A 16,112-nucleotide genomic window follows, 5' to 3' on the forward strand; every position below is an offset into this window, starting at 1 on the left:
CGTGTCTGCCATGTACATGTATGGTGTCCCTTTCTCATGGGAAACAGATTATTTCTAACATATATAAATCTGTTACTTTCTCTATGTTTAAAAATGCTAAATAAAACGTGTATAAAATTTACTTCGTCTCGTTAACATACTTACAATACTAACTTTCGGTACATTTAGAATAATTTAAACAAGAAACAGCCGCCGCAGGACAAGTAGAATTATCGCCGATACTAGAGATGCAATAAGAATGCTCCAAAATAGATCATTAGAGGATGACATTGTCTCTACTTGTTGGTTTATTATTACGTCTGATTGTTGCCGATCTTGGTTTTCGGCCGAAGTCGTCTCAACGTTACGTTGCCTAAGTTCATTCTCTGAAATACCATCTGCGCTGACTGCGAACGGTGTGTCCGATGTAGGGGAGTCATCAGCCTATAAATATGTTTCCTTGAAAAGCCTGACATAGATTATCGACATTCCGCACAACGCTGCTGCGAACTTACCTTTAAAGCGATCGTATTCAACATAGTTTGCTCCTCCTCTGTAATAGGTTTTCTAGTAGTGGTTTTGGACAGCAGATCAACGACTTTCCCACAGGTGTCGCACTGCCAGTTCAATGATCTGTATCAAAGTAATTTTTATAAATACGTTGTACAAAATTAACGATATTTAAACATAGATATCTCTGTCTGAAAATTTGTGCCGGTTACTTTTTTGCAAGTTTCTGCCTTTCTTCTCTACTATAATCCAGCGAACCGATCGTTCCATTCCCTGGCGTTGGCATAAAAGCAATTAGAGCTAATAACGCTGTCCTGATGCTCCACGAAGGCTGCCATGTTTCGGGATGGTGGCCAGAGATACTGAGGCATATCTTTTTGTTGATTTCAAAGCGACCATTTGGCTATAAAAAGGATACATTTAGTGTAGCTATTTGGCATTACATCTAATCATTAAAAGCGGAGAATACAGTGGCGGACGAAAGAAAGTTTACAACTTTTTAAATCGCATAACTTTTTTAGAATTGCTCCAAACGACATGAATTTTTTTCGAGAAGTTAGAAGGATTAGTTCGCTAAGTGACGTGTTTCGTCGTTTCGAAAAAAAAAATGCAATTGGTCGCAATAGCAACAAAAATAGTAAAGGTTGTTTTTTAAACTTTTTTTTTTGAGCCTGTAATGAAAATTCAAAAAACCCGTTTGTAGATTGAAGTAAGCTGTATACATGCCTAAAATTTCATTAAAATCGGTTAATGTTGCTCTGAGCTATAAACGCTTAACGATCGCAGAATAAGGTTGAGAACCGCGGAAATTCCCGAAATCAGCGATTTTCGACCTTATTCTGCGATCTTTAAGGGTTTGTAGCTCAGAGCAACGTTAATCGATTTTAATGAAATTTTAGGCATGTATACAACTTATTTCAATCTACAAATGGGTTTTTTGAATTTTCATTATAGTCTCAAAAAAAAAAGTTTAAAAAACAACCTTTAATATTTTTGTTGCTATTCCCACCAATTGCATTTTTTTTTTCGAAACGACGAAACACGTCACTTAGCGAACTAATCCTTCTAACTTCTCGAAAAAAATTCATGTCGTTTGGAGCAATTCTAAAAAAGTTATGCGATTTAAAAAGTTGTAAACTTTCTTTCGTCCGCCACTGTATATTTGACATTAGAGTCGCTTACTGTCAATAGTATAATGTTCGGAGGTTTCATAGGATATTCAGGGGGCAACAAGATTCTGCCATGGTAAACACCACCCTCGAAATCTGTCGACGGTGGTCCTTGTACCGTAAAATGCCATTCAAAGAGATTATCTTCCAAGGGAGCCGCATAATATTCCTCCGTAGCCTCGTGAAGCTCCTGGGCTTCTCTCATCAATCTCTTCACAGCTGAAATTTAATTTCCCACGTAACGTCACGCTATTAACATGTAGCTTAACATTGCCTCGTAAGAAGTAGTTAAGCATAATTGCAGGCAGTAATATGCCAGAGAATAATGTCTACTATTAGCTATAGCTACCGGACCCATTTTATCATACAAAATGATCTGTTCGGTATCCTTTGACTGTTACATATTGAAGATAAAATATCAGTGGCAAGTGTCAGAAGATAAGGCGAGATACATTCACAGAGATAATGCCTCCCTGTGCATTGAGAAAGAGGCAAAGAAATACGTTTGCTACTTATGAAGGCAATGTTTCGACCACTAATGGAATTTGATTTTCTCGACAACTTACCTGGGCTCTTGGCATTGTATTTCCCTTCGAATGACATTTTTAAGAGAGTTGCGTACCGAGGACGACGTTAAAAAGGTGGAATAAAAATAGTATGCGAGCTGAGTGCGATCTGACTTGTCAGACGGCCTCGATGCATCGACGTGTCCAGTTGCTATGCATTCTTCACATTTTCCTCCTCGGGCCACCCTGATCATCCAAATAGGAATCACGCTTCCCGCGGCGGTAACGAAGCAACGACGACGATGTGAATTTTGACGTGGCCTAATAGGAGCGGCGAGTACATACAATCGCATAAAAAATAATGTGAAAGTAGCCGCGCTTATCGTGTGCTCGCGCGCGCGCGCGCGACTAAGTGCGGTCGTTTGAAGTTTGCCTAGTGAATATGTCTTATTGCGGACGAGGTATAGGCAGGGGGACCAAGCCGTCTTTGTTTGGCTGAAGTTTTTCCGTTTAGTTAGCACCGTATTGGTAGGAGGCGCTAGGTACATCACACAAACATACCTACGTGTATCAGTGAGCACGACACACAACCTTTCGACGTTGGCGAAATGTTACCATGACGACCGTCGTCATTTAGAAATGTTTGGCGCAGACACGAGGAAGTGTCCTCACTTTCCCTGGTTTACCCTTTCTAAGGCCGTCTGACCATGGATTGTCGCGTCAGTGACGCGTATGCAGCAGATAGAAGGATATACAAAGCAATTGAATATATTTTCTTTTCCTAAGAAAAGAAGAAATATTCAATTTCAATGTTTATCCTTCTATCTGCTGCATACGTGTCGCTGGCGCGACGATCCGTGGACAGGTTTTAAAGTAAACGGTACATTACACGTATACACATACACATACGTCCCGATTCACACCAATTCACACATTCACAGTTTAGTACGCACCTCATTGGTAGGAGGCGCTACAAACTCTGCTTCAACTTTCGTAAGAGGGAAGCTTGGCCCCCCTGAGTATAGGATAGACTTTACATCTTATGGGAGTCGTGTCGCACCTGGTCGCACCATATCGCACGAACTGAAATAGGTACCGACGTTCTGAGAGATTACTCTAAGTGTAAAGTTTACACTGCAAACTTGCACCTGAAGGACGGAGCATTAGAGCAGTCTTTAGGATGCGGGGGTTGAAGTAAAAGACGGAAGGTGTATCGCCAGTTTCCGCCATTTTAGTAGGGGCTACTGGTGGTGTCATTTGTCATGCTGCGGTAAATTGTAAAACTACACGCTTGAATTACACGCATTTTAAATTGAGAAGCCGTAGCTTACATATACGAAATGTAAGATATAGGGGTGAATAAAAACACAGTATACTTAATTTCCAGAAAATAAAACAAGTTTATTGTATGATTTTCGGTTTTGTTTCCATAAATGTAATAGCATCGCAACGGAATAATTGTATATAAATAGTACTGGATCCTGCTTGGACAGTGCTGCTCTATTTTATACCTCGTCTGTGGTCATCTATAGTCGCAGGTCGAGGATTAAGTTGTGTTATCTATTTACGATCGATGTATTGTAAATTGTAAGGTTTTTTTCCACTTCTTCGATGTGGGACAATGTGGGATGTGGATGACATTACTCCGATAGAAATGTCTGTTGTTCATTTTCAAACGCGGGCCTTTCGCGTACACGCAGTACAGAATACACGAAATTTATATGTATTTTTACATCTTCGTTGAATTCGGACTAGCGGACCATTTTATTGACACTGATGACGTATGACACATACGTGGGAGATAACCTCAAAGAATTTTAATGAAATATATTGGTAGTTCGTTGATCATTTCCAAATCGATTACAATCTCCCCACGTGAAATGATGTGAAGCACATAATGACGTGTCAGGATTGCGTAACTTTATCGTGGATCATAATTTTTTCTGCCGACTCTGTATTACGATAAAGTTAGTGCACCTGCCACGGCTCCGGAGCGAGGTTAATGCCTACGTGTCACATTCAGGTAGAAACTTTTTTATAACAGAATGTAATTTTTTACTATGAATCTTTAATCCTGTATATATATATATATACAAAATTATTATTATATATATATGTTCTATAATAATTTGTGTAAATAGAATTAGATAGACAATCTTTTATGTGAATAAACATTGTAGTTATGATAAAACCTGCACTTCTTATCTTATAATCTTGTAAAAAGAACAAAGTTGTCTATAGCACAAGTATTAATGACCAATATTTTGTAGTTCGTTAGAATTGCTTGTTAGCATTCGTAAGTGCATTAGCATGTCTCTGAAGCTATGATACTGGCTAACATATTAATTATTTCTTATACAATAGAGGTATGATATTTGTAAGACACTTAATATTAAAAATTAACAATTAGAACAGCACGCAAAAACAATGGCAAGCAAACCCTGGAATGTACTGGTGACGGGAGGTGCTGGTTACATTGGTTCTCACACTGTGTTGGAACTAGTCCAGGCAGGTTTTATGGTGGTGGTAATAGACAGCCTTAGTAACGCTTATAAAGGTGAGGAGTAACAAAACACATTGCTGGAGAACACTTGTGTTCCAACTGGTCACAGTAAAGCAAGCATAGAATTATGCATTGAAAAGTTAACTGTATGCATTAAGCTAATACACATGATGTATATACCTTAATAATCCAAGTCGTCGTTACAAATAGGACTGATTAACACAAGTGTCATTATTTCTGTTTCTCTCTTCTGCACGTAGGAAACAATGATGCGAAGCCAGTATGTTTGTTGAGGGTAGAAAAATTGATAGATAAGGAAATTTCATTTATTCATTGTGATATAACAAATATCAACGAACTGAGAGATGTATTTAAGAAGGTAAAATTGAGCATTTCATTCGGCATTGATTAAAGTATGCGACTCTAACGAGTGAATTGTTATATTTCAGCACACTTTTTATTGCGTCATTCATTTCGCTGCATTGAAAGCTGTGGGCGAGTCCTGTGAAAAGCCATTAGAATACTATAAAACAAATGTTACTGGAACTCTAAATTTGTTGGAAGTTATGAGAGAGTATAATGTAAAGAATTTTATTTATTCGAGTAGTGCCACTGTTTATGGCACTCCTGAAAAGCTTCCATTAGATGAAAGCATGAAGACTGGTGACTGCACTAATCCTTATGGAAAAACGAAATTCATGGTCGAAGAAATTCTAAAAGATTTATGCGCTTCAGACAATGTACCGTCTTTTATTCTATTTCTTGCTTAAATTACGATTGAGTACTTGCTACAAGGTTGCTGCTTTTAGGCGTGGTCTGTAATATCTCTAAGATACTTTAATCCAGTCGGAGCTCATCCTTCTGGACAGATTGGAGAAGATCCCAATGGAGTACCAAATAATTTAATGCCTTACATTGCTCAAGTAGCTGTTGGAAAGAGGAAAATGCTACATATTTATGGTAATGATTATGATACTCCTGATGGAACAGGTGAGTGGCGTAAGAAACACATTTTTCTGAAACGAGAAACGATTTAGAGATATCACAAAACTTTTTGTACGTTTCGCAGGTGTACGCGATTATATTCATATCATGGACTTGGCGGCGGGTCACGTGAAAGCAATGGTTTACCAAAAAACTTCGAATTCAACTGGATTCAAAGCAATAAATTTGGGCACTGGCAAGGGTTATTCGGTGCTGGAAGTTGTACAAGCCTTTGAAAAGGCATCAGGACGAAGAATTGAATGTAAAATAGTTGAACGTAGACCAGGAGATATATCCACTAGTTACGCAGACGCTAGTTTAGCTAATAAGGAATTAGGTTGGCGAGCCACCAAAGATATAAGTGATATGTGTAAGTTATTTCGCGGACGATTAGCTACCTTTTAATACAATTGATATTTCATATCTAATTTACAATTTTTTATAGGCGACGATGCGTGGAAGTGGCAACAAAGTAATCCAAACGGTTACAAATGTTAATCGCAGCCGCCTAAAAGTTCAGCGATTGAAAATTTTTATACATACTGAAGAATGCCAGTTCTATGTTTTTTACTACTCAAACATAAGCCATGGTGGTGTCTAGTTACCAAAGTTTAGACCAAAGCGCAAGATAAATATATATTTACATAATGTTAAGTAAGTTCAACAACCTTAAAGTCCAAAATCGGTTCGAAAGAAGTATACTACGTATACATTCCACTATCCATTCCGTTGATTATTTTAACTGTAAACCGAAGACCATTAGATTTTTATACAAAATAATAATCAATCTTAAATTATTGTGCCACATAACATTGAGCATAGCGCGGCAGCACCAGCTGTATAAAGTGATATACATTAATAACATAACGTCGAACTATCTATAAGTACGGATTACAAATTGCATATTGTATATGCTGTTATAATGTGCAATAATTACTAATTAATGAATAAATTGTAAAGTGATAGTTATGAATGAAAGCCATTTTACAAATAATAGTGAATTTTTCATTCAGCATTTCCAACCGACTGATAAACTACCTTTAATTTAATTTTCGGCGCAACGACTAACGCTGCTTTCTATCTGATAGTGAAATCTGAGAAATAAATTGCCTCTTGGGAGTATGCAAAGAATTCTTTTATGTTCGTTTGAAGAACCCTACACCCTACACCCCACCGAGATCCACTGTCGCTCGTTCTACACGGTATTATGCAACAATATCGTTAGTTTATTGCTTTTTACCGTGCATTACAGATCACCGTTTCTCATTGCATTCGAACGTCTTATAATGGGGACTAAACCATTCGGAATCTGAGCAGAAATTCTCCTGAGTTAACAGGAACATCGAAAAACGAGGAGGTAGTTAGCGCGGACCGTGCGAGAGAGAGAGAGAGAGAGAGAGCGACAAGGATAGATATAGTGGCGTGCCACCAACTTCCATTATACGCGTCTGATACTTCACGCTCGCGAGTAGCAGGAGCGCACGACGCGAGGAGGTAACGATTAGAGCGAAAGGAACTGTTACTTAGAAAAAGACAAAGATACGCCGAACAAGCAGGACGCTTTAATTTTCCGATGTCGCCGCTGGATGGCTATACATAGTGATCGGAAAATGTGTTCCGCGTTTTCTATTGGTCGACGCAATTGGGTCTAAACCGGAAGTAGGGAGAGCAAGAAACTGTAAAAAGAAAGAGACCGAAATACTAATAGAAAGAGACAGAACTACTGACAGAAAGAGAGAGAAATACTGATAGAAAGAGATAGATAAACGTTTGGGTTATGTTATTTCCGGTTTTGCTCCAAAATCTGGCGAAAATTTTCAGAATGCACAAAATTGGGCTTTGTAACAGGAGAACATGCCGTCGAAAGAGATGGCACAAAGTAACGTCTCCGGAGAGCAAATCAAAGAGCGAGAAGTGGCGCAGATGTTTTGAGACAGTGACTGTTCTGAAATTTAGTGTACCTCTTTCCACTTCATGTTCTCCTGATATATTGGCCAAAATCTGGCGAAAATTTTCAGAATGCACAAAATTGGGCTTTGTAACAGGAGAACATGCCGTCGAAAGAGATGACACAAAGTAACGTCTCCGGAGAGCAAATCAAAGAGCGAGAAGTGGCGCAGATGTTTCGAGACAGTGAATGTTTAACGAAGAGACGCAGAATTTTCGAACGCCTCTTGAAAGGCCTGCGCCTCTTATTTGCAACTTTAAGGCGATGCCTTTGAAGCTGAAATAGCCACTAAACATTTGTTGTCATATAGCATACATTTAGGTTATATTTTCTGTCACTTCGAGGAGCCGACCACATAATAATCACGCGCATCCAGTCTGCGCATTTTCACTAGCCCAATTCAACATTCAATACAATTTTGTATATATAATGTTTGTTGATAACTGCTTTCTGCAGAGGACGTGTAATAAGTGTATTTCATGTTCTGTTTCGGTGCTTTGCTAGTAAAAAAATGTCTAACCTAACAAGTTTCATTTTCTGGGGACATTCCCTCATCTATTTTCCCTTTTCACTTAGAATTAAAATGTACAATGAATTTTCTACGTTTACAGTACCAGCCGACTTTCCGTTTAAATTTTTATAAGTATAACGAAACAGCTGAGAATTTCTTTCCTTATTCAGAATAGAATACAGAAATAGCAAACAGCTCCCTCGCGTTCACCGGGTAATCGTCGATCTATCGGTATTACCATTTCTGTGCAGAAAAAAATGCTGTAATACCGACCTGCCGAATCGGCCAGGTCACGTGACGTGTCTACCCCCTTAAATGAAAAGCAAGAAACTGAATAAATCGTTTCTACTTCAGTTCATAAGTGTCACGTCTAATTTGGCACTTACAGCGGTTTGACAAGCAAGCACGGAGAATTGACATTGTACACAATGGTTCATTTTTTCGAGACATAATTTCTATAGATAAATATCCTGGGGCAAGTCGAAACGGTTTCCACTGTTTTTAAGGAACGAGTGCTCCCATAGATATGACGTCGGTTAAAGATTCAATAAAGGATGACGGGCAAACGGAAGCGGCTCAAGGTGTGGAAAGTTCTTTGACAGAGCACAATTCAAGATGTGGGTCACCGAAACGTGGAACTACGCTTTCAACGAGTACAAGTAGCTTCGAAGCATTGGATCCTCATGACCCGAACCTCAGTCGTTTAGCCAATACAATGTTTCAGAAGACTGGAGAATATTTGCAGGAAGAACTTACCGCCACTCATGCTGACTACCGGTTGCTGGAACGCCTAAACAAAGAGACCATTGCAAAGTATACCGAATTGAAAACAATATCATCCAACGTAGCTCAATCGTTGGATTCTTTAAACGAGAAGTACACGAAGCTGCAACCTATCTTGGATAACATCAACGAGATCGACGACAGTGTGACTAAACTGGAGCAGGCTGCATATAAATTAGCGTCGTACTCCAAGCGATTGGAAGCAAAGTTTAAAGATATCGAGAAAGATTCAAAGAACAAATGAATCTGTGATACTGGGTGTAATCTGTTCTAAGCAGAAGTATGCAACTATTGTAACGATAAGAGTATATGCCTTGCACACAGGGTGAGTTAAGATTAACAACAAAGTTTTATGGTAAATGGATTTATTTCATTGTGTACATAGATAGAGATTAAAGTTATTTATATGTAAAATAAAGATGTGTAATTGAAACATTATTATTTCTGTTGCTGAATTACGAGATTTAATAAAGCTGTATTTGTAATCACGTGTTAAGTTATTAAGAGCGGACAGAGGTAAGAAATAATAGCACTTGACTTGCATTCTTACAATTAATTATATTAGTGTACAGTCACACGCGCACACATTTCTTATAAAACTCTTGTAAAAGACTGATGTGTTACGTGTTACCTTATAATATATCACATAGTACATTTCAATTTTGTAATTAACCTATTTTCTAAGTGTATTGTATTCTACTTAGTAATCTACATGTTCTCGCTTCCATCTTGAAAAATATATGATATTATTCTGGAATTTTTTAAAGAAATAATATACAGGAAGTAATTTATGATGCTAACATAAGTTGAAAATAAATAGCCTTAAATATAATGAAATAGTATAATTACAACAGTGTATTAATATGTTAGATGTCATATCGATTATACATAGTATAAACTATCTTCCATAATTGCAAAACAATTCATGAAATTGTTGGATCAGGCATAAGTGTATATATATATATAACATTATATCAATTCACTACTCCCTCATACAGATTCTTTTCTTTATACAATAGTTTATTTTGTCACTGAAATATGCGATAAATGTAATCCAGTACAATTTATTTTTCATATGCGCGCAAGTTTTGAGATACTTGTTAGTAAAAGTTGATATAATGTTTGCGTTTAATGTACATTATTGATACAGATTACAGATCGTGAGTTTTGAGATTTAGCCACGCGCTTTACAATGCAGTTAACTTCGACGACTCGTTAAAATCGCAACTATACGGGTCCAAACAGAAAAACACAAAGCGCAATATTTTTTCGGAGATAAGCCGCAGTATATCGATGAATCGCCGAAGTGAAAGTAACAAGAAAAAAAAATTTCGTTTGAATTCAAAACTGGATTATTGCTAATTAGTCGGAGAATTTGCTGCGCCTAACAGTCTAAGAAATTTCCAGCCATCAATAGTTCTAGCGCAATTTCGGGCGCGATAGGAAATTCTGGTATTTCTGTGCTGCTATTCGTATAACGTACTTTGTATGTAAAATACATACAAACCTTTTGTAATACATGAGAGCTGTAACCAAAACGTACGTTTATATTTATGTATACACAGTGCAAATGCATAAGCATCTTCATTAAGAGAGATGGGGGAGAACTTACGGAATTTCACGGAAGTTAACTTCATTTGCTTCGTTTTCCGCAAACTGTCCGGGACCACTTAACATAGCCTTTATAGTTCCACTAGTTAAAGCATGGTCGCGCTTCACAATAAACTCGTGTCCGTCACTGCTCACCAGTTTTACATACATTGCATTCGGTCCTTCGCAACCTCCGTAAATGGGTCCACTTGCTTGCTAAAAGATTAGCCCATTATTTACACTTTGCTACGTTAGGTACATAGTTACAATATGATATCTGTAGTTCCAACTACCACACAACATAAAATATTGTTAGTAACAAAAGACAGGATAAATAATAAAAAAAAAGATCATTTAGCAGCAAAACTTTAATTTGCAGAAATAGGTACCGCATGCAGGTCAATAGACGAATCGCCTTCTTCTTCTTCCGCTTTATCGAGATTTTCTTCCTCATTGGGCTTGATCCAAAGAAAAATTAGCATTAATTAACAAATAGTTTACCACAATTTTCCTGCTTTCCAATTAGAGGAATCAATGAAATTTCAGTCACAATAGCAGCCCAATCGTAACAGCGTGTATTTCTCTTTTTAAGTACATTTCACATACCCATTTGTCATGCGAAAGTTAGGCATGCGTAATATTTCAAAGCAGAAGCGTACCTCTTTGGATTGCATCTTCACATCGTCTGACATGTTTTTGTTTTATTGGATCTGTGGTGCTTCTAGAAAGAATAAGAAGCAGTTTATGAACGGAGTGTCCTGTATGTTGCCCTCTAAAAATATAATCATATGTACGTTTAAAGGAAAACAAAGGGGCATTAAATGTAAAGTTTCTGTCCACGGTTATAAGCCCTCGAGGCAAGAAAAATCCAACGCCATATTTACGGTAATACGATATCTCAGAGCAATAAACTGTACGCACCTTCGATGAAAGGATATTTCTAGAAAATACAAAACTCTTCTTCGATCACAGCAAAGTTTCCCAAAAAGCGTAATCGAGGTTAATATGGCTACTGCTAACGTCGTTGTCCTGTTCTCGATGAATCGAAACTGATGCCGACCACCGATACGTATTATCGATACCCTATCGATATATCGATTAGCGTTTCTTTGAAATCTTTATAAAGTGTAAGAACCAAAGAGAATGTATATTAAGAGGCGAGACTCTGACGAAGAAACCAGTTTTAGAGAGAGACGAAATGCACAACCAATTTAAATGACCATTCGGTAGTCGGAAAGAGGAGGGATTAATAAGAGGCGATAGTAATACAACCAATTTAAAGGAACAAGCCAACGAAGAACTTCAAAGATACCGCTCGGAGTGTCGCCCGTTAGTATACCTTCTCTTTGGTAAGAACGATAAAGTTTCGGAGTGTTACGTATTTTAGCGGGGATTTTTGGATGCGAACGCGGGTTGGTGCCCGTGGAGTGCTGACTGTTCTGCTCGTCGGAGTGCGGGTGTTTTAAATTAAAATAAAATACAGGTAAACTATTTGCACGTTAAACTTTGGAGTTTATTTCCGATATCGGTTCGTACTGTTCAGAAAGGCAGTTAGTGATGGAGTGCCAGTAGCGTTACAGAAACAGCCCCGAGCTCGTCGACTAAGTCGACGACAAGATCCTCCTCGTATTACGTACAAATGTGTGACACGTGTGAGTTTAAGCCTAAACACCTCTGAGTTGCATGCTCACAAGGGCAATTCTCGTAAGTACATCGCTATGTAACCAAACTTTACCAATGCCGGTAAACTGGGATCAACTGGAATATGCATAGATTTGCAGACTTTAGACGTGAAACATCATCATTCCAGTGAATGACTAAAAAGTATTAATACGATGGAAACAATAGATACTGGGTGAATATGAAAGATAATACATAAAAGCAGAAGAATGGTTTATTAATATATTCATTCTCAACTATTACAGCCATTCACCAATGTTAGGCGAGGTGCGAGAGACTTTGGAGTTAGCTATTATCAAAGAATCTGATTTAAGGAACATGACTCAACTTTTATATTCTGTACCAGAATGTATCGAGAACAAGCATACAAAGTTATTAGAACTTGATGAACAATTGCTCGCAACAATTAATAAAGGAGATAGGTACATATCTGCTTAGACTTGGTAATGGTCTCGCAATAAATTGTTATTACCTATAGTGTTTCAGTTTAATGTTTCAGGGTAATGAGCATGATTCTGTGGTGTTGTGCACAAAAAACAGAACATACGATGTTAAAGAAGCAGGAACATCAAATTCCTGTTTATTAGTTCCAAATTTGAATTTAATTGGGCAGACAAGTACAGATGCAGATGATAGAGTAATAAAAGCTCGTAATATCTTGGGAGTTTTTCATACGTACTATGAGGTATAGGAATCATATAAGTATCATGTATTTGTTTTGTAAGTCTCACAAATTTGTGAAACTGTTCAGGTAAAAGAGTGTATACCTAAGTTGGAAAAATTACTTGACGTGTTGGAACCCACATCTTTCAAAGGCCAAGAATACGAATCGATGATAGCTCGGGAACATTTGTATAATTGGCGTAGATTGCGAAGTGAAATACAAGCCAGCGAAGATGAACTGAACCAAGCATTAAAGAATTATTCGATAGTTAATATTGATGGTATTACTATGCTTGTTGAATTTGTTACGTGTTGTCTGTTTGGTAGTAGTTATTATTAATTGTTTAACTTTTGATCCGAAGGTTATTTCCGTCTCATATCATTTGAATCTGAAATTCAAAGTTTAACGTTAATGTTGGATCTGTTTGACGAAAACTGTTGGGAACTGGACGAGGTAAATAAAGAAGATACTCTCGAATCCATAAAAGAATTTCTTCCAACAGCAGTTTTTGACATTTTATTCGCGAAATACACAGAAGTGAGTGATAAATCTAAGGAAAATGGATCACCTTTGTACAGGTATCTTAGTTTCTCCTGAATATGCAATGAACTTTTTTTAAGTTTGCATTATTGCAACAAAGCATAATATTGCAGATACCACGAAGAGAAATGCTGTAAAAGTTTGGCAAAAGTTCTTCTTGCTGCTTCACCTGTGACTGAACATAAACAATTTATGGAATCATGGAATATCGGTACTCCAGAAAGTAAGATAAGATTCTCTCGCGGCAGACCTATAAACAAAATTTATACGCAACGATGTTTCTATTTATAATATAGAAATGATACCAAAAGAAGAATATTTAAGTGGTATAGCTCTCATTACATGGAACGGTTCAACATTGAAAAAGGAAGTAGTATCTTTTCCAGAAGCAAATTTGCCAAAAAATATTGATGAGAGATTTAATGAACTCTTCAAAGCAAAAAATAAGTGGGCAGTACAAGAAATAACTCCTTACGTATTGTAAGTAAAAAAACATTTGTCTTCTCTAAAGTGTATATAGATACATACCTTTCTTTCTGGTTGTATAACTTTTTTCGCCTTTTCAGAAATTTAGCAACAAAGAATATGAACGTAAATGCCCTCCTAACTAAATACGCCAGATCCTCGGTGATTAATGGCATTAAATATTACAGCTCAAAGCACGGTAAATAGTTGATTGAAATTGCTCGTCGTACTGAAATCATTCGCGTTGTTTATTTCGCTTGCGATCATGATACATAGTTACATTTACACAATTTTATAAATATCTTTGAAATATTATTACGCACTGTGTTTAATTTTATCATTCACCGTCTAATCGATGACACCGTCGATCATGGTAAACTGCGGTCGCTTCGATACTTATTCTTTCTTAAAGAATAGTGATTGTAGCTTAAAGATCAACTACCTGTGCTGACAGTTACCAATGGCTCATACTGTCATTTCGTCATAAATTACGAAGTCTTGTATGATTGTAGAACAATTTTAGCTGTGAGATTAAAATAAAGGAAGCTATTTCGTATTGGTTCTTTAGTTCAAGTCCCCCAAATATTTTCCCGATCTAATAAATCGGTCGATTAATTAAAATATGCCGCGAGACGATATGCAGGCTTCTTGAATTTTCAGTTGCATAAAATTTCGCGCACAGTAAATTTGTTCTAAAAGTTTCTTACTTTAATTATAGCATCACATATGATATTCGTCATGACATAGTTGCAATAATCACATGTATATAAATGTCAACGAAACGAACGAAAGTTACATTTTATATAACAACTGTGGTGATATCCAAGTGACGGAATATACATATTAATATACCATAAATTGAAATTGAATATTCCCTAGATATTTTAACGAAATTTACCTCCCCAATTAATTGCAAGATATAAATTTTCCACGGAGTAATTCACGAGAAATGAAATTTAGAATATTTCTTTTTATATACACTTAATGTAATAAAGAAGAAAGTATCTTTTGCTCTCCACACTGTAGCAGCGTCCGACGATATAAATTACAGATTCCTGGGATGGCGATTCATTAACACGTTATAGTACACATTTCTTCATAGGAAAATCTATTTGGAGTACGCAAGCACGCAGGCCTTGGCACATGATTCCTTACGAAATTCTCAATGCTGTAAAATGACAGTGCATAAGCTGGCATGAAAGTAAACAGTCCCAGGAACATGAGAAGTAACTAATTCTATGAAAATGGAATACTTTACATCTATGGAATATTTGATAGCTTCGTAAATGCATTGCGCTCGCAAGCGGTTTGCGTTGACAAGTTGTCAATACTATTCTTATGCGAAGATGAAATTTCTCTATAAATATTTCGTAGGAACTGACTTGCCGTTGAAGAATGATTCGCTTTTTGTTTTCTTTATAAAACATTCTGTATAAATTTCACAAATCGGTATGAATTGCTAAATAATTACATAATAGAAATAACTTTCAGTCCCATTGGTTGTTTTTTACATCGTAATCACTCCCCGTAGCAGGAAATAGACTATTAAATTATGGATCCGTAAAAGCAACACTGTAAGACTGTATCCTATACGAAATTAAATTTCCGCGAAATATTACCGCTCGAACTATTTCTTTAAATGTATATATAATATATATATATATATATATATTTATAAATATAATATATATAGAATTATTCAACTACCTACAGGAGGATGCAATAAAACGATCTCTGAGATTAATAAATCGTATACGTTACAACACTGTAGCAGTGGCTCGTTCTTTTCGGATAGTTTTCAACAAACTTAAAAGACTGTTACTAGGAAACTGAAATGCATTGTGCCGTAGATGCTGCGTATCTACAATGAGAATGATTCTCGACGGTGCCTATCGCATCATCCTGTATACGCGGTTGTCATACAATAACAAATTAACAGTAATTCTAAAGCTTTGGAGTGATTTCTTTATAGCAAGTCATAGCTGTGACTTACTCTTAATGATAATTCATCTACCGCTACATCTAACGAATACTGTCCTATCTATAAGTACGTTTAGACAAGGTCCGTATAATTAACTGTTAAAAAGAGCTATAAAGCGTAAATACTAAATCTCCTGCTGCTGAAGTTATGCGCGAGACGTAGACGGGTAACTTGTACGATGTCGTTTATGTACATAGAAGTTAATATTTCTTCGAAGTCTCCCTGAAATACACGAAATGGGCGTAAGGTGCGATCGATGAGAATAAGTACGTATCTGCATAGGGGACGAAAGTAAGTGG

General features: G+C 36.9%; 6 protein-coding genes across 14 annotated transcripts in view; 3 read left to right on the plus strand and 3 right to left on the minus strand.

Moving 5' to 3' along the window:
* Positions 1–103: 103 nt before the first annotated feature.
* On the minus strand, positions 104–2,608 carry LOC143371086 (ubiquitin-conjugating enzyme E2 J1). The gene is made up of 5 exons (XM_076815949.1): positions 2,225–2,608; positions 1,672–1,877; positions 702–892; positions 495–612; positions 104–423 (listed from the first exon to the last, which is right to left on the minus strand). Exons 1-5 carry the CDS (start codon positions 2,259–2,261, stop codon positions 175–177), a joined length of 801 nt encoding a protein of 266 aa, XP_076672064.1. The 5' UTR covers positions 2,262–2,608; the 3' UTR covers positions 104–174.
* Positions 2,609–3,770: 1,162 nt separating this feature from the next.
* Gale (UDP-galactose 4'-epimerase) lies at positions 3,771–6,645 on the plus strand. Of its 2 annotated transcripts, none has more exons than XM_076815945.1 (7): positions 3,771–4,187; positions 4,580–4,721; positions 4,928–5,046; positions 5,117–5,407; positions 5,477–5,657; positions 5,737–6,021; positions 6,097–6,645. In XM_076815945.1, exons 1-7 carry the CDS (start codon positions 4,167–4,169, stop codon positions 6,147–6,149), a joined length of 1,092 nt encoding a protein of 363 aa, XP_076672060.1. In that variant the 5' UTR covers positions 3,771–4,166; the 3' UTR covers positions 6,150–6,645. The 2 variants fall into 2 exon arrangements, with proteins under 2 accessions (XP_076672060.1, XP_076672061.1); XM_076815946.1 differs by having other exon boundaries at positions 3,772–4,187; positions 4,575–4,721.
* A 1,794-nt stretch (positions 6,646–8,439) lies between these two features.
* Blos2 (biogenesis of lysosome-related organelles complex 1 subunit 2) lies at positions 8,440–10,431 on the plus strand. The gene has a single exon (XM_076815953.1). It carries the CDS (start codon positions 8,637–8,639, stop codon positions 9,135–9,137), a length of 501 nt encoding a protein of 166 aa, XP_076672068.1. The 5' UTR covers positions 8,440–8,636; the 3' UTR covers positions 9,138–10,431.
* On the minus strand, positions 9,721–11,542 carry Eloc (transcription elongation factor elongin C). Of its 4 annotated transcripts, none has more exons than XM_076815955.1 (5): positions 11,405–11,542; positions 11,143–11,255; positions 10,873–10,941; positions 10,506–10,699; positions 9,721–10,419 (listed from the first exon to the last, which is right to left on the minus strand). In XM_076815955.1, the coding sequence occupies exons 2-5, from the start codon at positions 11,173–11,175 to the stop codon at positions 10,278–10,280; spliced, it is 438 nt and encodes a 145-aa protein (XP_076672070.1). In that variant the 5' UTR covers positions 11,176–11,255; positions 11,405–11,542; the 3' UTR covers positions 9,721–10,277. The 4 variants fall into 4 exon arrangements, with proteins under 4 accessions (XP_076672070.1, XP_076672071.1, XP_076672072.1 ...); XM_076815956.1 differs by having other exon boundaries at positions 11,143–11,204; positions 11,405–11,532; XM_076815957.1 differs by lacking the exon at positions 10,873–10,941.
* A 616-nt stretch (positions 11,543–12,158) lies between these two features.
* On the plus strand, positions 12,159–14,400 carry LOC143371081 (sister chromatid cohesion protein DCC1). 2 transcript variants are annotated; one of them, XM_076815944.1, is made up of 8 exons: positions 12,159–12,338; positions 12,409–12,585; positions 12,650–12,841; positions 12,908–13,107; positions 13,189–13,405; positions 13,481–13,590; positions 13,664–13,847; positions 13,934–14,400. In XM_076815944.1, the coding sequence occupies exons 1-8, from the start codon at positions 12,319–12,321 to the stop codon at positions 14,037–14,039; spliced, it is 1,206 nt and encodes a 401-aa protein (XP_076672059.1). In that variant the 5' UTR covers positions 12,159–12,318; the 3' UTR covers positions 14,040–14,400. The 2 variants fall into 2 exon arrangements, with proteins under 2 accessions (XP_076672059.1, XP_076672058.1); XM_076815943.1 differs by having other exon boundaries at positions 12,163–12,338; positions 12,650–12,848; positions 12,915–13,107.
* The window catches only part of Fak (protein tyrosine kinase 2 Fak), a 44,996-nt gene continuing 42,943 nt past the window's right edge, over positions 14,060–16,112 (minus strand). For all 4 annotated transcript variants that reach the window (XM_076815908.1, XM_076815906.1, XM_076815907.1 and 1 more), the window contains one exon: positions 14,060–16,035. The gene's annotated coding sequence lies outside the window, so the exon portion shown is untranslated. The remainder of the gene's footprint in view (positions 16,036–16,112) is intronic.

This window comes from Andrena cerasifolii, chromosome 7 (assembly GCF_050908995.1).
Source record: "Andrena cerasifolii isolate SP2316 chromosome 7, iyAndCera1_principal, whole genome shotgun sequence".
NCBI lineage: Eukaryota > Metazoa > Arthropoda > Insecta > Hymenoptera > Andrenidae > Andrena > Andrena cerasifolii.